Source organism: Neophocaena asiaeorientalis, unplaced genomic scaffold, assembly GCF_003031525.2.
Source record: "Neophocaena asiaeorientalis asiaeorientalis breed wild unplaced genomic scaffold, Neophocaena_asiaeorientalis_V1.1 scaffold597, whole genome shotgun sequence".
Taxonomy (NCBI): Eukaryota; Metazoa; Chordata; class Mammalia; order Artiodactyla; family Phocoenidae; genus Neophocaena; species Neophocaena asiaeorientalis.
Genome location: NW_020172664.1, coordinates 2,185,450 through 2,207,021, shown reverse-complemented (window position 1 = coordinate 2,207,021; position 21,572 = coordinate 2,185,450). Strand labels below are relative to the sequence as shown.

The 21,572-nt window shown below is 36.3% G+C and overlaps 1 protein-coding gene across 1 annotated transcript in view; it reads left to right on the top strand.

Moving 5' to 3' along the window:
• TNKS2 (tankyrase 2) overlaps nucleotides 1–21,126 on the top strand; it is a 121,466-nt gene extending 100,340 nt beyond the window's left edge. Inside the window, 11 exon segments of the mRNA XM_024739546.1 lie at nucleotides 944–1,053; nucleotides 1,758–1,946; nucleotides 3,819–4,071; nucleotides 5,076–5,158; nucleotides 6,239–6,359; nucleotides 9,341–9,438; nucleotides 10,288–10,362; nucleotides 12,408–12,513; nucleotides 14,560–14,746; nucleotides 17,791–17,947; nucleotides 18,767–21,126. Of these exon segments, the coding sequence (XP_024595314.1) occupies nucleotides 944–1,053; nucleotides 1,758–1,946; nucleotides 3,819–4,071; nucleotides 5,076–5,158; nucleotides 6,239–6,359; nucleotides 9,341–9,438; nucleotides 10,288–10,362; nucleotides 12,408–12,513; nucleotides 14,560–14,746; nucleotides 17,791–17,947; nucleotides 18,767–18,829 (1,442 nt within the window). The 3' untranslated portion in view covers nucleotides 18,830–21,126.
• The last annotated feature ends 446 nt before the right edge of the window (nucleotides 21,127–21,572 follow it).

Below are 21,572 nucleotides of genomic sequence, written 5' to 3'. Positions count from 1 at the left end.
GCAAATACGTTGTATACACAAAATGTTTCTTACTTAGGCGGTATTATACCTTGAGATCTGGAAGGACTTTTGGATTTGGTGTAGTATTTAGCTTATGGTAGTTTTGTAGTTTCATTTTTCTTTACTTGATCTTACTAAATTTTTTTTTTTTTTGCTTTAGATCTTTCAGCAAAAGGCTGAAAACTACAGTAAAAATGAATGAGTTAAATACTTTGAACTATTTTAAAGTTTCAAGTGATACCTGATTTTATGTTCACAAAATTAAGTTCCAGATTTGCTTTCAAACTATTGATTATGTGTCAAATAAAATATACATACTTTACCGTGAGCATGCATTCACTAAGATAGCTGACAGTTCCCAAAATGACAGCTGGGAGGTTACGGTACATTTATAAAATACTAGGTTTTATTACTTCATGGCTTTAGCAGCAATGGATTCTGCTGCTTGTAGAGATATGCACCCTTACGTTCTCTCTAGCAAAAAGCATGTCCTTGTGGCCTTACGGGGAAATGGGGCCCTGAGACCCACACTGGTGTGTTGTCTTCTGCTCTGCTAGCCACTTGTGTTCCTAACTTGGCTTTTATATGATTGGATGTCTTTTGCTTGCAGCCTTGAGACCATGTACCTGAGTTCAGGAAGTTGTGTATACAACAACTATGAAGGCAGGGACTTTGGTCAGAAGGTTTTAAAAGGAAAGATTTAAGTATAACAGTCAATAGAACTTTAGAGTCTCCAGAACAAATGGGTATCATTACTGAAAGCTTCCAACTTGAGGCCGGTGGGCAATTTTTTTTTTCATAAGATAAATCTTTAATAGACTCCGTTGGAGAATTTCAGATTTCTATAAAAATCTCTTATTTTAAAAATCCTATCCTTTGTATATATACATATATGTAGCTATTTTTTATATTAACAAGTAATTTTACTTTTTTTCTAAATTAGCTGGTTATAATAACTTAGAAGTTGCAGAGTATCTGCTACAACATGGAGCTGATGTGAATGCTCAAGACAAAGGAGGACTTATTCCTTTACACAATGCAGCATCTTATGGGGTAAGTTCTTTCATGTTACCTTTAAAAATGTCTGAAATTTTTAAAGTGAAAATCAGTATTACAATTCAAAAGGAATTTAGTTGACCGTCTCATTTTACAGAGAAGTAAATATGAGAACGAAAGAGGTTAAATAACTTCCAAGTTTCAATTCCGAATCTACTGTAGCTTGCCATGTGACGTGCAGCACGTTTTGTCTTCTGTTGTATTGCCTTCCTTAGCACATATATCTTATTTTCAGTGAGATGTTGGTGATTTTGTTTATTTGTTGGTGCCCAGAAACTCCATTGGGATTCATACGAATCTGTAGAGATGAGATGCGTTGTTCCTGACTTATAATAGCCTTGAATGTTAACAATCAGTATTGACCATCTTCAGTTGATTAATTAAGGAAAGCTGCTGGTTTATAAATTGATGTTTAGCAGTTATAACACTTAAATAAATTAGAAACTGTTAAAGTCCTGTTAATTTAGTTCCTGTGTAGAATTCTTAATGATTTTCTAGATATTTTCTCAAGTTAGGTAAATGTCTACTACTGTAATTTTTAATCAGCTACCCATAAATTATGATGATGGGGGGAAAACACAGTTTTTCATTCTAGAGTAAGTTTGAAACTGGAAAAATAGGTATATAGCTGGTTTCTTTTTAAGAACTAAAGTACAATAAAATAATATTTCCGACTGTAACAGGAGTATTTTCTTTTACAGCATGTAGATGTAGCAGCTTTACTAATAAAGTATAATGCATGTGTCAATGCTACGGACAAATGGGCTTTCACACCTTTGCACGAAGCAGCCCAAAAGGGACGAACACAGCTTTGTGCTTTATTGTTGGCCCATGGAGCTGATCCAACTCTTAAAAATCAGGAAGGACAAACACCTTTAGATTTAGTTTCAGTAAGTGATGGGCTCTTTGAAAAATCTCAGTGCTTTCCTGACTTTTAAAAATTCATTTGGTATATATAAAATGTCTTTATGGTGAATGTGGCAAAATCTGGCTTTTAGCCCAATTTAAATTTTAGACCTCTTTGGTATTAAAACATAATGAGTAAATAATAGAATTATCAGTTACTGTAAGCTGAGTACTTTTAGAAATGGGAAAAAGAAGTATAAGGTATAGCTGCTTACATTAGTTAGGAAACAAGCAGGCAAGGCCCTCAGTGGATGCTGTTACAGTGCATAGGGCACAAGATGCTACAGGCCCACGGGTCTTTATGAACTTCCCCACCTGGGAACATGGCCTTCAGGGTGCAGCCGCAAAGCCTGCCTTTATAGAGATTTTCTTCCCTCCCAGCACTGCCTCATCCCAAAGATTTTATTGCTTACCCCACCAAAACTGTTCATGAAACAAGTTTGTTCCTCCAGTTCTCCATGGGAAGTCTTTTTTTCTTTCCTCTCCCAAGGAAACTCCTGTTGGTGTCTCCACTGTGGCCTCCAACCTCTGCTTTGGCCACTGTGATGCAAGTGCTTCTCTTGCCTCTGCCACTGAAGACATTGACCCAGAGCAGTGGAGGGAAATGGGGAAGAAATTCTTCTTGAGGTGGAGAGGAGGGGGAGTCTCTTCTGCGCACTGCTTTCTACTGAGATTCCACTGTTGCAAGTTACATTGAGAAGCTGATTTAGTTCAGCTGCATTGGGGGTTGAATTGAATTTTCTCAGCAGGCTGACAACCCAACCATATTTGCAACATTATTTCTTAAGGGAAATATCCTTCCAGTTCCAAACTACCTTAGAAGTGACCTTTTCTAATTCAGTCTGCACATGTTAGTCCACGAGATATAATTAAGTGACATTGAAACAGGGTGCACTAAACATGCATGGGTTTTAGAGTCAAACAGACCTGCCTTAGAATTCCAGCTGTACCACTTACAGTTGTACAGTGTTGCAAGTTGCCTAACCTCAAAGCCTCAGTTACCTAATCTCCAAATGCAGGTAAAATATATCTGGTTAATATGAGAATTAAATGAGGTGATGTATTTAAAGTCTTCGGCGTGGTATCAAGTACATAAAAAGCACCCAAAAAATTGTGCTAATGTTACTTTTAAGTGTTAGATACCAACTATGAGTGTCATGGGAGTCCTCAGATTCAGGGGAAGAAAAAGGTGAGGATTGAAAAGGCAGTATAAATGAAAAGCCATGAAAACAAGTACTGTTTACTTCTTGCTGAATGTTAATTACTTAGTGTCTTAATTGAGCGTTGTTAAAGAATAGTTATTTGTTACTTATTAAACAAATTAATATACCAGTAAAGTTGGGATTTTTTTTCCATTCTAGCAGATTTGATTAAAATGATTATCTTTTTTCCTACCCTTCCAAATGTTCAATTTTGAGGAACAAATATATTACTGGATATTTAAAAAAAAAAACTAAAAAACCTCATTCTGTTTGCTAAAGTTCTATGTAGGTTGAATTACGTCTTCAGAATGCCTTTAAAAGGTTTTAAATCTTTTTAAATTTTATATTTCTAAAATTCAGTGCTTTTCAATCATGATATCTTAGGATTTTTTTCTTGCTTTGCCACATTTAACAGTTTTATTTTGTATGTCTCAGAAGATGTGTATTAATGTTTTATGTTTAATAGCTGAATATCACTTATTTAGCTGAATATTACTTATTTGGTTCACTTTTTTAAATAATTTTTATATAATAAGTAATTCTAGTGCAAATCTGCTGGGTTTTTTTCATATTTTTTAATGCATTCTATTGGGTATAGTATAGAATTTTAAAACTTGCTTATTGCAGATTTCATCTCTCTGACATATACCCTAGGCAGATGATGTCAGTGCTCTCCTGACAGCAGCCATGCCCCCTTCTGCTCTGCCTTCATGTTATAAATCTCAAGTGCTCAATGGCGTGAGAAGCCCAGGAGCCACTGCAGATGCTCTGTCTTCAGGTCCATCCAGCCCATCAAGCCTTTCTGCAGCCAGCAGTCTTGACAACTTATCCGGCAGTTTTTCTGAACTGTCTTCAGTAGTTAGTTCAAGTGGAACAGAGGGTGCTTCCAGTTTGGAGAAAAAGGAAGGTGAGACATTCAGCCAAAATAACTGGTCTTGTAGCCACATATCGTCATTTGGATTACTAAAAAGCCATTTTTTTAACCTTAGATACAACTGTTAGTATCAGATTAACATAGCCTAAAAGTTTTAGCCTTTTATTGTTTTCTTTACATTAGTATTAGAATTCCTAATGAAACTTTCTCCCTCTGCGATGAGACTTGATGAGCGTTCTGCTGCTAACCTACTCTTTAGATGTAAACATACTTTTTGAAAGGTATAGAAGTCCTTTTGGTTGAGTACTTATGCCTTTATTTATCTCTTCCAGTGTACTATTACAGAATTATGAAATACTTTTAACCCCACATCAAAATACCTAATTTTGAATATCATTTTTTAAAAAGAAAAGAAATGGAATTCCCTGGCGGTCCAGTGGGTAGGACTCAGCGCTCTCACTGCTGTGGGCCTAGGTTCAGTCCCTGGTTGGGTAACTAAGATCCCACAAGCCATGTGGCACAGCCAAAAAAAAAAAGAAAAGAAAAAAAGACACATACCTACAGTCTCTTTACCTTTTACCTGTCAAAATTGATCTCACCCTATGCAACACTGGAACTTATTTTCATAAACTTTTTTTGTAAAATAGCTTACCTCTTCAAAGATAGGGAGACTTTGCTTTTTTAATTGAGATATAATTGACATATAACATTTTATTAGTTTAAGCTGTATGGAAACGTATTTTAAAGATACAATTAAAAATAAAATTTCTTAAAAAGGAAAGATAAAAGATATCTTTGTAACATGAGAGTTCCCCATTGGTTAACTCTTCTCTTCTAATAATGTTGAAATTTTATAGCTTTCTCCTTGCAGTTTTTGATGTTAAGTTTAATATTATATCCCAAACGGCTATTAATATTTTGCTTCATCTTTACATTCTTCATGCATGTAATAATGTCACAAAACTTTGCTGTTATAATGTTGATACACGTTATTCTGATATGAAATTTTGTGTACTGTGATTTTTTTTATTTTCTAGTTCCAGGAGTAGATTTTAGCATAACTCAGTTTGTAAGGAACCTTGGACTTGAACACCTAATGGATATATTTGAGAGAGAACAGGTAAGTACATGAGTTGTTTTGCTTGGTTTGGTGTTTGGGGGAACCTCAAGGGAAAAATAGAACATACTTGAAATGCCCTGAACCATTCAGCCTATTGAGGAGTGAAAAGGGTGTTTTTTTAAGAGACTGGAAATCAGTCAGTCTTCTAATTTGGTTTGTTCTTGGAATATCCATTTAGTTTATTAGCACATAAAAATTGTTTCTTATGTAGTAGCAGTAAAGTAGCTTTCTTGAGTAAGTTTAGCGTATTCATTTCTTAAAAGTAAGTTATCCTTGAGCTCAGTTTGTTCAATTCTGTTGTGTCAGTCACTACCCACTCTAAGCCTGACACTTTGCTAGCCACTATGGGGAGACACATAGACACACAAACTATATATCTGGGCGTTTCTAGAACAGTCCTAATTTAAAGTGTTCTGTCAGAATACAGTCACTGATTTTTTGAGTCCAGAAAATATAATTATTATAGACTTGCACCCCTAAGGAACTTCCGATCTAGTTAGTGAGCTATACCAAGAACATATAAAGAGTCAAGTTTTTGGCATAGAAATTATAAGAAAAAAAGGGTTACTACAAGCTGGACTGTTCAGGGAAAGCTTCATGGAAGATTTGTAAAAAAAAATACAGGATTTTAAAGAATGTCTTCAGTTTCACAAAATGGGAATAATATATTTGAGGTAAAAGGCTTAGTTTGAACAATGATGCTCAAGTTATCAGTTAGCATAGTCCAGAGTCTGTAGGAACATTACATTAAGACGTTGTGTAAATAGGTTGGCTGCAGAGTGATGGTAAAATAGTGTGCCTAAATGTGGCTAATTTGAAAATGCATTTTTGTTTTACAGTTTAGTTCTGCTCAGGTTCTTACATTAAATGAAAATAATGATATTTTTGGTAGTTCATGACTCAACTTTCTATTTAATTATCTGCAACTTTTCAGTTTCAGTTTAACAGCTGGTATGCTTTCATTTCTAATCTGTTTAGAATAATTTGAAATAAATGGATAAATCTAATACATTGTGAGAACACCAATATATGACTGTCTTCCAAACAAGTCTTCTAAACAGTTTCATTCTCTTTTGTAAGATCACTTTGGATGTATTAGTTGAGATGGGGCACAAGGAGCTGAAGGAGATTGGAATCAATGCTTATGGACATAGACACAAACTAATTAAAGGAGTTGAGAGACTTATCTCTGGGCAACAAGGTATTTCATTTTAAGTCATTGCTATCATCAGTTTAACAGCTTACACAAAGGCAGCCCTCAACTTAGTAAATGATAATTTTAAAATCTGTAACAGAGAGTCTACTTAATCAGAAGCGTACTGAGTAGGATTCCAGAAACCTGGGATCAAATCTTAAATCTGCCACTGTTAAGCTTCCTGAGCTGCTGCCTTTAACTCTGTGAACCTAAGTGAAGTGTCTGGGCCATTGAGAAATGTGGGTGTTGCTTTATCTCTGAAGTTTTTCCCGTTATTTCCATTCACTTATTTCTGAAGTTATTGTAGCTCAAAAATTGTATGGTTCTAAAAGATCTGAAACTTGGATATCTAATATCTTATGGTAATATAATAGGTAATGACTAGGTGTTCAGGCCTGCCCATAAAATAATGTTGTGAATCTCTTTTGTTGTAGTTAAATTCTAAACACTTGCAGTAAAAATATTGGGGAACAAAAGAAAAACAAAAAGAAAAATATTGGGGAATAGTAATGTTGCAACTAAAGAAACTTAGCAAAACAAAGTTGAATAATATTTTATTTCTCTTGAATGTTGATGTGTTAGGAAAATGCAAATTGCATTTGTTCAGTAGATATTCACACTTCCTGTATATCAGGTCTTGAGTATAAAAGATGAATTATTTTAGGTGTCCGAACCACATTTTAAGTTCATTGTTAAACTGAGGGAGTGATGTACCCCAGGGTCAGAAACATCCTGTAATTGAAGACCTGGCTGTACAACTGTGGTTAAAGACAAACCCCCATTAGCAAAAATGAGAGCATTTTTAGGGAAGGATGTATGCTAGCCAGGATAGGTCCATCTCTTGAAGAAGAAAAAAGAGAGCTTTGAAAATCAGGTGATTCAAGCTAAAGAATGTTTTAAACTGGAATTCTGGAATAGAATTGATTAAAGGTAGATGCACTTTACTTGCCTGATAGGAACTGGGGCAAAATATTTAAAATGAGAGATAGTCTTGGATATTTCTAGTATAGAAGACAAAATTTTATGAGATAAAGAAGAGGGAAGATTCATGGCTCCCTGGAATGTTAGTATGAAGAGGAGCTAGAACCCTCAGTTGTGGACTGGCATCATGACTCTACTAGAAAACACTGGATCTGGTAGGATAGAAGTTAAGATTGTTGAAAGGCTCAGGAAACAATGATGGAAACAGATACACCGCCTTCAAGTGTCAGGTACGTACCTCCATGCTGCCTCTGGTCATTCTGATAGCATCCAGCTACAATTTAGTAGGAACATTCATTCCTACATGGAGGAGAAACATCATGACACAGAATGACTCTGTCTGATCTAGCACATCAGGGTCACTTTCCTACATAAAGTTACCACCTTCCTCATTTTCATTTGAAGCCAAGATTCTATACCTATATTATACCCAATTTGCAACATGGAACCAGTGGCAAGCTTCTGACACTCTCTCATCTCGCTGACTTAACAGCCTTAGCTATCATTCAGTGCATCAAGTCAGTAGATTACTTTTTCTGGGACTTACCTGGTGGTGCAGTGGTTAATAATCCTCCTGCCAATACAGGGGACACAGGTTTGAGCCCTGGTCCGGGAAGATCCCACATGCCGTGGAGCAGCTAAGCCCTTGCACCACAACTGCCGAGCCTGTACTCTAGAGCCCGCGAGCCACAACTACTGAGCCCATGCGCAGCAACTGCTGAAGCCCACGCATCTAGAGTCCATGCTCCACAACAAGAGAAGCCACCACAGTGAGAAGCCCACACACCGCAACAAAGAGCAACCCCCGCTCGCTGCAACTAGCAAAAGCCTACGTGCAGCAACAAAGACCCAATGCAGCCAAAAATAAATAAATAAATTTATTTTTTTTTTAAATAGATTACTTGTTCTCATCTTTCAGCACTGATAAATGTCTTCTTGAGGCCATTAGAAGATGGCCTAGTCAAGTGTTTGTCACAGACTTTATTAAGTATTTTTTTCTATAAAATACCTTCTCTGTATAGTTTCCATACTTCCTGTAGACATTGTAATTCAGCCATATCTATACATCTTTATCAGAGTTTGGCATGTTGGTGGTAGTGCTGTTACTCAGACCAGGACAGTGCTGTTAGTCTCCAGAGGCAAACCATCATGCATTAACCCAGCAGTAAAGGATCTGAGCCCTAACTCAGAAAACAGTGGAGCTCTGGAGATCTTGTAGAGATTAAAGGAGAGTTGTGTTACAGTTGTAACAAAGAAATTAGAAAATTCTGTTTTAAGATTCCATTTAAAAAGCTTTTGTGAGAGTAAAGATACAAAAATATATATGATTATCTTGACTGTTGACATTCAGAAAATATGACAAATTCATTGCTGAATTAAAGAATCTATCATGGGTTAGAATAAGCATTCCATCGTTAGTAGACTTTATGACTTCTCATTTTTGGATGATTTAAAATTACCTAAGGCCACGCAAGTTTCTTCCTCAGTTTCACAAAAAATAAAGGGACCAAATGCTGAAAGGGCTGCCTAGTTAATAAAGGAAATAATTTGAAGAAGAAAACATGTGACAAATAGTAAATAAAGAATAGAAAGATTTTCTGAACAAAACCCTTATGACTTGTAAGATTAAAAAAAACAGTCATCTAAATGCAGTGTGATATTCTGGTTTGGATCCTGGTAAAGTAAAAGGACATTAGTGGGGAAAACTGGTGAAATCCGAATAAAATCTGAACTTTACTTAATTTTTGACAGGTGTACTATGATTGTGTAAAATGGTAACATTAAGGAAACATTAATGTTCCTGATGGTAACATTAGGAAGTGGAGTGAGAGCACACAGGAACTCTCAGTGCTCTCAGCCTTCCTGTAAATCTAAATTATCCTAAAATAAAAAGTTTTTTAAAATTGGTAGTAAGCATCAGATAAATTAGGTGGTTGTTTTGGGTTGATGTTTATTGGGGGTTTTTTTTGGCAAATTTTTTTTTACCTTTACATTTCATTTGATAGGTCTTAACCCATACTTAACTCTGAACACCTCTGGAAGTGGAACAATTCTCATAGATCTGTCTCCTGATGATAAAGAGTTTCAGTCTGTGGAGGAAGAGGTATGTTCATATACCTTAAATAAATGTTGGTTCAGTAGGCTAAATTTCCCAGAAGTTTCCAGATCTACTTGAACATGTATGTAGCAGGGTTTTTTAATGTCCCTAACTCTTTACCACCTGGAAAACTTCTGAAATCAGCATTTGAAGTACACTATCTCAGTAAACCTTAATTCTAATAACTTGGTTTAGCACTACAATTAATACACAGAATTCTGTTGAAGAAGAGGTTGCTAATACTTTGTTCCTTCATGAAGGCAATTGCAAAGCCCAGTATCTTAGACAAGACCCAGAACATGTGAATGCTACTTATCTAGGAAATTTTTTTCTAGCTTTCTTTCCATAAAACTCTTGGATCCACCAAAATCTTAGAATACGGCCTTGCACTTTGAAGAACATCATACCCTAAATGTGTGAGCTGAGCACAGAGATACAAAGTTGAGTGAGACTTAGTTCTAAAGCTCAGGAAACTCCAACTCTCAATGAAATACAAATTGTGCTTTATTAGAGCAAAACAAATGGGAACAAATCATTGGGGTTTTTTTTGGTATGTGAAGTGGTTGGCTTTGTATGTTTAGCTCACCTATGCATCTGCTTGTTTCTTTTTCTTCCTGTAGTTTGCATTATATAATTTTCACCTATATGTATTTTTAGATTGATTGTATTAGCTATCTGCTATCCCTCAAAAATAGTATGTGTGAACTTATAGAATTCATTCCTTAAACAACAAAAATGTTAAAAACCCATTTTGTATTCTCAAAAATAGAATCCTATGAGTCAAGAACCATGTTCCCTAAATCAAAAAAAAACACAAAAGCTAATGCACGTATATTTGGAATATTTTTCCGTCAGATGCAGAGTACAGTCCGAGAGCACAGAGATGGAGGTCATGCAGGTGGAATCTTCAACAGATACAATATTCTCAAGGTAATAAGTTAGTGGAAATAAAGTTTGCTGAGACCATAGTTTTCAAAGCCTGAAGCCATGATTAACTTTCACAAGAATGTAATCTGTCCAGCCCAATAAGTCTTTCACAGGGCATATGGGGATATTTTGGGAAAGAATATGTCCTTGGAAGGTTAAGATCCTCAAATCTCTGTACTAAACACTAGTTCAGCCTCTGTTGAACATATTTAAGTTTAGGGATTATACTTTATCTTGGGGTAAAGGTAAATCCTGCAGGTTTAGGACTTTAAATATGTAAACTACTATTAAGGTACTCTGTTGTAACAAAGTTGAATTTTTTTGTGACTCATGGAAGGACTCCCATCTTTATAATTGCACCATGGTTTGTTTGTCCTAACTGTGACTACTCCAGGTTTCTGTGAGTCCCCACATACACCAATTTTTGGTAATTTTAATAGTACTCCTTCTATACCTTCCATCTTTCCAAAAATAGTCTTTAAAAAAAGTGTTTTAAAGAGAGTCCTGACTGTTATTGATATCATTTCTTCTTCTCAGGACCTTTTTCAGCTTTGCTAGTTTGTGTTGTTGTTGTTTAAGCTATATAGCAACCAAACTGCATACTCTACTTGAGATGCATAGTGATTTTCTATTAACTACATTGATATATTCTTAATCATTATAAGAGTTAGAGTTATAATTAAACTGTGGCAAGTATCTTTCTAATACCTAAATTTTAAACTCAAAGGTGAACAGTATCAAATCTTTCAGCTGTGTTGTATCACTGTTTCACAATAATATACTATTATGAGTATACTAATAGATGTCATATTTTAGAATTAGTGAATACTAAAATTATTCGTTGAGATTGCTCTGTTCATACTATTTAGAAATAAGATGATATAAAACAAGCACACATTATTCAGGTGAAACGGTTATTCTTCTGGGAGCTGTATTTTATTAGTTCATATCGTAGTATGACCTGAGTGACATCTTGAGATTTCTATTCATGGATATATATATAGTAATTTTTAATAAGACAAATAATTATTCCTACTACAGGCAAATTTCAGTCAAGTCCCTTTTGTGTGCAAGCAGTAACAGAATGTGTAGAGGTTTGTTAAGGGTGCAGGCAGGGAAGAGAATATGTGTTTGATTTCCAAAGTTACTGAATTTGGGAGGTATGCTGTTTTCTTCCTCTATAAAGGTATTTTAATGTAATATCTAATAAAAGTTTTTTCATTGATAAAACTTTGTTCCCTTTTATTTTTAAACATTAATGAGCTCTGTTTATGCCAGTTGTGTGCCTTGATTATGTCTGTGATGGTATTTTGAGTTAATTTGAACCAAGACTAAAACCACCAGCTCCCAGATGTGTTCTAGGACCAGCAGGGGGCTGTAGCACCCTTAAATACAGCTAAGAAACAGAACTAGGATTGTAAATTTTGACAGTACTCCTAATGAAACCAGTATCCATCTTTAACTCTTCTCCAGACAAATTTTAGGAATTGGAGGGGTAGGGAGGGATAGAGGGAGTACTATTGGCTGTACCAATTCACATTCCCACCAGCAGTGCAAAAGGGTTCCCTTTTCTCCACACCCTCTCCAGCATTTATTGTTTGTAGATTTTCTGATGATGACCATTCTGACTTGTGTATTTCAAATATTTTTAATTAAAAACAGATAAAGATGGTACTTTGAGCCAGATAAAGCAGGGGGGAAAGGATAGTATTCTCTTTCTTATACTTCCATACAGAACTCAGCATGTCTGATTTGGAGATGTTTTAGTAATAATTCTAAAGTAATGAGAATGGAAGTATTTTAATCAATTAACAGTACTCTTGACCTTTACATGTAGCTTTTTTCCCCTTTGTAGTTTTTTGATTTCCAAAATGTACCTATATTTCCATTTTTATGGTTGGGTTAAAGTTTTTTAGCTGACTAAAAATAACACATAATTTATATTTCAGAGAAAAGTTTTGCCTCTCTTCTGGCCCTATGTGGCCCATTTTTGGATAAGATTAATTATTATGATCTAGAGATTTTATTTTTCTGGTTTCTTTTTAAAGATTCAGAAAGTTTGTAACAAGAAACTATGGGAAAGATATACTCACAGGAGGAAAGAAGTTTCTGAAGAAAACCACAACCATGCAAATGAAAGAATGCTATTTCATGGTAAGATTCCTCTCCCCCAACCCTACCACCATCCTCCTCCGCATTTTTTGTCAGGTTTGAAATAATAATGAATCTGTATATTCCTCATGTTATTTTTAAAAAATAAATAGTATTTCTGTAAATCTTTAAATTTATATTTTTTTGTGATTTTTTTTTTTGGCTGTGTTGGGTCTACGTTGCTGTGCATGGGCTTTTCTCCAGTTGCGGCGAGCAGGGTCTACTCTTCGTTGCAGTGCGCGGGCTTCTCACTGCAGTGGCTTCTCTTGTTGAGAAGCACAGGCTCTAGGCATGTGAGCTTCAATAGTTGTGGCGCATGGGCTCAGTAGTTGTGGCTCGCAGGCTCTAGAGCACAGGCTCAGTAGTTGTGGTGCACGGGCTTTTTTGCTCTGTGGCATGTGGGATCTTCCAGACCAGGGATCCAACCCGTGTCCTTGCATTTGCAGGTGGATTCTTAACCACTGCGCCACCAGGGAAGTCCCTGTATTTTTAACGTCTTTTGAGTTTGTATGTTTTACAGTGGGTCGTGTATAAATAGGATTACTATAACAGAAAAAGTGTAGAAATGAGAATGTTGACTATTCATATTTTCCCTTTTATTTTAATATAGTTGATTTTGTGTGATGATTACTCTGAAAAATGGTGTTTTACTTTTAACTGGTTGGGTGAATTAAAATTAAAATAAGATCTGAAAATTGCCTCGGAAGAATATATGCATCCTGTTCTGACTGATTCTAAGTGTCAAGGCCACATTTAACTTCAGCGAAAAGAGCCACTGTCATTGAACCTATGGAGTTCAATGAGAACTTTTGTTGAATTGCAAGCACCATTACTTGTCATTCTTGAAATTTCCTGTTTATGTTGCAAGTTAGTAGGTGTTGATGATTGGTGTTTCGTGTTTATAGCAAAGATTAATATAGATATTAATGTAGTGTTTATCAAGTCTTCAAGCACATTATCCATGATTGGTCCAGTCTGTTCCTTCAGTTGGCTTTGATTGCAGAAAATTTTTAGAGACTGGTAAAGTTCTATAAAACACAACATTTAAATTTCACAGTCCCCTGGAAGAATGGCTATAGCAGACTGAATAATATCTAAATGGTACTTCTCATTCCAAAACCCTAAAAATCATCATGATAATTTCTTGGCACAGAGCATATTTATTTATGTATTGACTTGATGGTTGTAATGAATAATTTTTTCTGTTTTATAATGGTTTTGGGTTTTCCAAATTCAAATAAGTTATTGTATTCTTCAGTATTTCTGTAAAGTGGAATTCAGTGTATTTTCCTGTCCCTTTGTGAACAGGGACACTGATCTTGATGGATCAGTTAGTTGTGTTATACTGGCTTTTCCCAACCCCCAGCCTCACTCCACTCCCTGGCCTGGTACCCATGCTTAGTACCTCCTCTCCTTTGGCTAAGCTCCTTCTTGGCACACGTTCTTGGCACACGTGCAAGGAAGGAGGAGAAAGAAGTCAATATGTAGGGAATGAAGGAACACACCACATTTACAGTTGAAATCTGGTACTAGCAAGTGATAAAAGGCAGAGAAGTGGAAGGATAGGAGAGAAGAGGTGTAAAGAAGAAAATGAACATGAAAAGATCACTTTGGCCACTTTTGATATCTAGAAAAAGTACACAGATGTGGGCATCATTGCATGACCTAATTGCATTCAGCCTTGCCATAAGAGGTGAATTATGAGTATCTTGGTTCTGGATATGTATGAATTTGGGGCCTGGAATTTGATAACTCTAGCATTGATATTTCAGGTGATCTGTTTGTTTTTCTAGTTGAATCTGTATGTGTCCTTACTTTGGCATCTGAACCACCACCCTGTTAGAAACATTCATTCATATTAGCAATTCTTCAAAAATAACTATTTATTCTAAAGTGGTGAGCTAGCTGACAGTTAACTTGTTAACCCTTGTGTTTTGAATTTGCTTTATTGTGGTGGTGGTGTATATATGTTTAAGAATTTAACTTCTAAGAGGCTTTAGCTTTTGTTCTTTTTCTTCTAAGATAATTTTAAAATGTTATGTATTTTAGGGTCTCCCTTTGTGAATGCAATTATTCATAAAGGCTTTGACGAAAGGCATGCCTACATAGGTGGCATGTTTGGAGCTGGGATCTATTTTGCTGAAAACTCTTCCAAAAGCAATCAGTATGTGTATGGAATCGGAGGAGGTACTGGGTGTCCAGTACACAAAGACAGATCTTGTTACATTTGCCACAGGTAAGAGATCACTCGTTCTTCTTTATTTTGATAAGAATCAGATAAGAACTGGTTTCAAATTTGAGAAATTTGGGGGGCACAACATTATCTCGGGCAACTTTAGGAATCCAAGCTAGTCATATTTCAGGTTGCTTTTGGTCCTCTCACCAGTTCTAGTAATGGTTAATATTTATTAAATGATCTGTATGGACCAAGCACAGTTCTACACACTTGACCTCTTCAACTCATTCAATCATTAGAGCATATGGTGCTTTTAGAATATGGAATAGAAGATATCACTGGGCATGAAGGAGATTTTATTGTGGACTGTTTAAAAATCTAGTATTCAAAGGCTAAAATGGCATTACTTGTTAACACCTAATCATTTCATGGCAGTGTGTGAGGGAGCCTCTCTTCCAGTGTGATAGTGATCTTAATCCTCAATCTGTGATGTTACTACTCAAAAAGTTACAATAAAATACATCAGCCCCTTTAGAAAGCACATTATCAAAGAACTACTTTGTACTTTTTTCCTACTTTCAGTTACCCTGGTCTAACTCAGTTGTTAAAATCATTCAAATGACTTGGGTAATTGATAAAATCCTTATAGGTAAATAAATTATCTTTCACCATTTGAAAAATCAAGTAAGATTAATTACTGAGGTTTATTCTATAGTTAGGACACTGCTTATGAAGACCTAAAACAGTAACTATCAAACATGAGCAAGCTCAGAATCACCTAGACAGCTATAGTAAAAACAAAGATTCCGGTGCCACGCGTCCTGAGTTGTTGATTTAGTAGGTGGAGCCCTAGAACTTGAATTTCTGCCAGTTTCTACCAAGTTCCTAGCTGATGCTGAAGCTTCTGATCACTGATGTAGAAACCCTAGAGCAGTAGTTCTCAGCTTTGGCAGCACATTGGAGTTACCTAAGGGGCTTTAAAAACTAATGCCTGTGTCCCACCCTCAAGAGATTTTCACTTAATTGGTCTGGGGTCTGGTCTGTGCATGGGATTTTTAAAACCTTCCCAGCTGACATTGAAAGGTTACCGAGGGTAAAGGACTGTAGTCCTGAAGGGAAACAAAGACTGTTTATGTTTTGTTCTTGTTGTTTGCCCCCTAAATTTAGACTCACATAGGTATCTACAGTCAGTCCTCTTGGGTATGACCTCCCACGCATTTCTATTTTAGATCATAAGTTGGAATGGTTAGGAGACTTGTAATTTCTTGAGATTCTGTAAATTGAACATTGCTACTTTTACTTGTCATATATTATCTGGAGGCTAAATAGTTCTGATTATTAATATTAGTAGTAAGCATTGTTCGAGTACCTCTTCTCAGCTGTCTTTGGAGTAGAATGCTTGTATGTCTGGAAATAAGTTTATTTATTAACTTAAGATTTCTGTATGCTGGATTATCATGGGACTGATTGTGACTATAATAGAAAATCTATTAGAAACGCTAAGAAGGGCTTCCCTGGTGGCACAGTGGTTAAGAATCCGCCTGCCAATGCAGAGGACACGGGTTTGAGCCCTGGTCCAGGAAGATCCCACATGCCACGGAGCATCTAAGCCCGTGCACCACAACTACTGAGCCTGCTCTCTAGAGCCCACAAGCCACAACTACCGAAGCCCATGCACCTAGAGCCTGTGCTCCACGAGAGAAGCCACCTTAATGAGAGGCCTGCGCACCGCAACGAAGAGTAACCCCCGCTCTAAGAAGGTTTCCATAGGGCATATTTAGAATAAAAAATACATAGCCCGTCTTCTTTGGAGACAGAATCATCAATTAGTCCATCAAATCTCCTCTTCTCCTATGTAGAAAAAAGGAAATTAGAGAGAGAAACAATGAAGTAATAAAAAGTTCATTGGATCTAAGGAAGGCCAATCATGCCTGTGGGGAGTGGGAAAGTAATACTTAAAACTTCTGGTGAGGGAAGACCTATTTGGAGATGTGACATTTCAGCTGAAACTTGAAAAATGAATATTAGCCAGTAGAAGAGTGGTAGAATAATATCATTCTAGATGATAGAGGAAACAGTATGTCTGATGGCCATAGGGCAAGAAAGTTTGGCCTGTGGGAAGAAAAACTAATGCTCCTGGGCATAGTGAACCAGAGTAAAATTCAAGAATTTAGAGCCATTAAAAGGAATTTGGATTTTCTTCTAGGCACAGTTAGTAGCCTCTAAAAGGTTTTAAGCAGAAAAGCGATGCAATCTGATTTATGGTTTTTGTTGTTTGTTGTTTTTTTCCCCTAAATCACTGGTTGCTTGGATGGAAAATAATTTAGACAAGAATTAGAGTAGAGGGCTTCCCTGGTGGTGCAGTGGTTGACGGTCCGCCTGCCGATGCAGGAGACACGGGTTCGTGCCCCGGTCCGGGAAGATCCCACGTGCCACGGAGCGGCTGGGCCCGTGAGCCGTGGCCGCTGGGCCTGCACATCCGGAGCCTGTGCTCCGCAACAGGAGAGGCCACAGCAGTGAGAGGCCCGCGTACCGCAAAAAAAAAAGAATTACAGTAGAAACAGAAAGACTAGTTCAAAGGCCATTGTTACAGTCCAGGTGAAAATTCAAAGGCCATTGTTACAGTCCAGGTGAAAATTTTGGTGATTTGGACTCAATAGTGACAGTAGAGTTAAGAGAAGAGAATGGATTTCAATACATTTTGAAAGTGGAATCCACAGGACTTACCTGGGTAAATGTTCAACTTTGTAAGGCACTTCATGGAAGCCCCTTAAAACCTCCTCCTCCTCCTTCCCACTTGGGCTATGATTTGTGCTTTTGCTGGGATACAAACAGGATGGCAGAGTCTATATCACTTTAAGATTATTACAATTGCTATAAGATATCATTTTATAGTTAAAATAAGGATTAATTAAAGTGACAAATTCTTTCATTAGTGAGAGTAGTAGAAGACATTCTTACAAAGTTCTTTAAAGGGTAAAATGATAGAAACAACCATAAGTGTTCATGTATAAATGCATTAAAAAGCTTATGTAGTGTACATAAATAAAATTGTCATGTACGACTTGTCTTCAGGGAGATCTTTTCCTTTTCACGTGTTACAGGCAGCTGCTCTTTTGCCGGGTAACCTTGGGAAAGTCTTTCCTGCAGTTCAGTGCAATGAAAATGGCACATTCTCCTCCAGGACATCACTCAGTCACTGGTCGACCCAGTGTAAATGGACTAGCATTAGCTGAATATGTAATTTACAGAGGAGAACAGGTAATTCAGTTTTATTTGCTCATCTTCAAAAATGCTTTAGAGCCATACTTTAACCTCTTACTAATCTTTTAAATTGACAAGGCATATTGCCTTAAGAGCTGGATTTCTTTTTAACACATATTTGGAAATTATTTCAGGCTTAAAGAAAAATTGCAAAAATAATAAAGAGAATTCCCTTATAACCTTTACCCAGATCTTCCAAATGTTAACATTTTAGCATTCTCTCTTTCTCCTTTATCATGCTCTCCCTACTGTATGTGTGTATGCTTTTTTTTTTTCTGAGCTGCTTGGAAGTAGGTAATAGGCATCTTTCTTTACCCTTAAATTCTTCAGTGTGTATTTCCTAAAAACAAGGACAGTCCCTTAAAATTGTCAAAATCAGGAAAATATCAATGTAATATATCTAACCTACGGACCTTATTCAGATTTTGTCAACCATACTTTTTTTTTTAGCTTCTGTAAAATATAATTAGAATCCTATATTTAATAGTTAACCTCTCTGTAGCAAAGAAATGTATAATTCCCTCTTGCTCTTAGTGACATAGATCCAGTCAAAAGCGTCTCTAGAGCGTTGTGTACTGGGGATACATATCAGGATCACCTCAGTTATTAAAAACAAACACATGCTTAATACTCATCCTAGACCTGCTGATTGAGAGTCTAAGGGATTGGAGTCAAGGTAAGGCTGTTTTGGGAAAATCCCCTTTGATGATTCTGATCCACAGCACTAATTTAGAACCTCTTCCCTAGGAATCCTTATAATAAGTCTCCTTTCAAAAAATTTGTTTACCAATATTTGAATTAATCTTTCTCTTCTAGGCTTATCCTGAATATTTAATTACTTACCAGATTGTAAGGCCTGAAGGTATGGTTGATGGATAAATAGTTGTTTTAGGAAACTAGCAACACTGAACCTAAAATCATCTAAGCAGCTGGTGGCCTCGTAAGTTTTACTCCTTTGCTGAGAAAAATCATCTTGTCCACAAGCCTGTGGCAAAAGGTTAAAAATGTGAAAGGATTTTAACATTCTGACTTGATAAAGCTTTAATAATGTACAGTGTTTTCTAAATATTTCCTGTTTTTCAGCACTTTAACAGATGCCATTCCAGGTTAAACTGGGTTTGTCTGTACTAAATTATAAACAGAGTTAACTTGAATCTTTTATACGTTATACATTGATTCTAACAGAAACTGTAATTCCCCTCAACAGAACTCATTTTACTAATATAGTACTGTGTTCTTTAAAACACAGCATTTACACTGAATACAGTTTCATTTGTAAAACTGTAAATAAGAGCTTTTGTACTAGCCCCATATTTATTTACATTGCTTTGTAATATAAATCTACTGTTTTAGAACTGCAGCGGTTTACAGGTTTTTTTCATATGTACTGCTCATCTGTACTTCATCTTGCATCATCATGATTGAATGATCTTTTACCTTTGATTCCAGAGGCTATGTTGAGTCGTTAGCAGAGACCTTGTCACTTGGGAAGGATTGATTCATCAGATTTAATTTGCTGATGGAAGCATTTATGTCTCATTAGAAGTCTTTCCCATTTAAGAGCTTGTTTCATAAATACTCTGGGAGTTTAATTTGTGATAACTTTGTACGTATAACACACATTCCAAAGAGCTCTAACTATGATGGTCCTGATTATTAAAGACACTTCTTTACTAGCCTCAAACTCTGGGTTTCACATTGGAAAATTTTCTCATGTCATTTTGTGAAAATTAGAACAAGAGCTTCTATTTTTTAGAGAGGCTAAATCCTGCCACTGAACAATTATAGTGTTCTTTTCATGGAATGTAAATAGGAAGTTGAATTTTCAGATGTGGGAAGGGTAATCCTGAAATTTTTCCAGCCTGTTCTAATTAGCTTAAATCTAAAGGGAAAAATGTAGCAGATGGGAGTGGGTAGTTTTTTCTCCGAAGTTATTTTTCTCCTGTTCTTTTTCTTTGGCCTTACTGTTTTACTTATAGCCAGTCTGTACACCATAGGTAAGCTCAACCCAAAACCATGAAATGTAGGTGTCCCAGTTCTCTCCTGGCCTCCTGAATAGGCAGGTGCCGTGAAATGGTGCTTCCGCTCCTGGGTTGCCTCATCATGACATGGTACACCCACTTGGAAATAACGCTTTGTTTATGCACCACCTGGTGACCAGGCTTGTTGGGCAGCTGTGGAGGGGAATGCTATCCCATAAAATGCCATTCCTATTTTTTAACATAAAACTATATTTTCCATGAAATATGCTAAAGCATCTTGGTACAGAGACATGAGTTACAGCTTGGCAGTCTGTTTGTTGACTGTAGTTCTCTCAGAAGTCAACGCAAGATTGTTACCCATTAAATCTTTGTTAATGAGGCTGTTCCCCTTCACTCTCTGTACCAGTTCACATTTGTTTTACATTTTATTCGGTCTCTAAATTAACTGGGCTTTTGCAGTAACTTGTACATAAAGTGCTAGAAAATCATGTTTCTTGTCTTGAGTAAGAGTTAATCACAGTAAATGTATTGCATATCTGGAGTTGTGTTTCTATGATGTAAATTGTGATCATTTAAGAGGTCAATTCCTGACCATGAAGTGCTTTATACAGCTCTCTAATAATGGCAGATATCCTAACTTCATTCTTGGAACACAAATGGAGTATGCCAAATTTTATGTAATTTTTCAGGTTCTGGAAGCTTCTAGGTTTTATAATTAGAAGATAATGAGATGAGTTAATGGAGTTTATATTTACATACCTTATCTCTCAACATTTAGCCCATATTGCTCACCCTATGAGTGACTCTGGAATTGCTTATCATGTAAAATCATCATGGTCTATGAGTTTACGATATTGCAGCCTGTGTTGTTTCATCTAATCCATTGCTTAATTAGTGTGTTGCTTTTCTATGAATGATTATATTGTGGTTAATATGTTAGCATGGCACTATTTCAGATAGTTTTTTGTTAGGAGCTTGGGGGGGGGGTTGGGGGTGATTGGGGATTTCTTTGAAGTTTTTGCATGAAATACCTTACTTTATGATGATGGAATTGCTTTTTCTTTTGTCTTGTGATTTTTTTTTTTTAAGAGATTTAAATTTTTGTGTGAGTAGTACTATTATATCCATCTTGAGTGTCTTACTTGTATCACATTCCATACCCTCATTTAATTCTTAATAAACTGTTCACTTGTTTTTCTGGGTAGCATGGTAATTACTGGAATAGCATAAATGTGTTGTTGATTGGTCTTTGAGAAAATGGATTAAGATTACAATAAACCACAATTTCAGGAAAATAATGTAGTTCTGAGTCTAATAGTGATAAAGACTGCAGTTTAAAATTTGAAATACTGAATGTCATGACCATACCTGCTCAGATGCTTTAAGATGAAAGTAGCTGTCAGACACTTTTAGACATTTAGTCTATCCTACACAAGTTTTGGCAAACCTTAAAGCTGTTTCCTGGGAAATCTATCTTTTTTTTTTTTTTTTTGGCCACACCACACAGTTTGCAGGGTTTTAGTTCCCCGACCAGGGATCAAACCCAGGCCCTCGGCAATGAGAGCTTGGAGTCCTGACCGCTGGACCGCCAGGGAATTCCCCTGGGAAATCTATCTTAACTTATAAAGAGGAATAAGAAT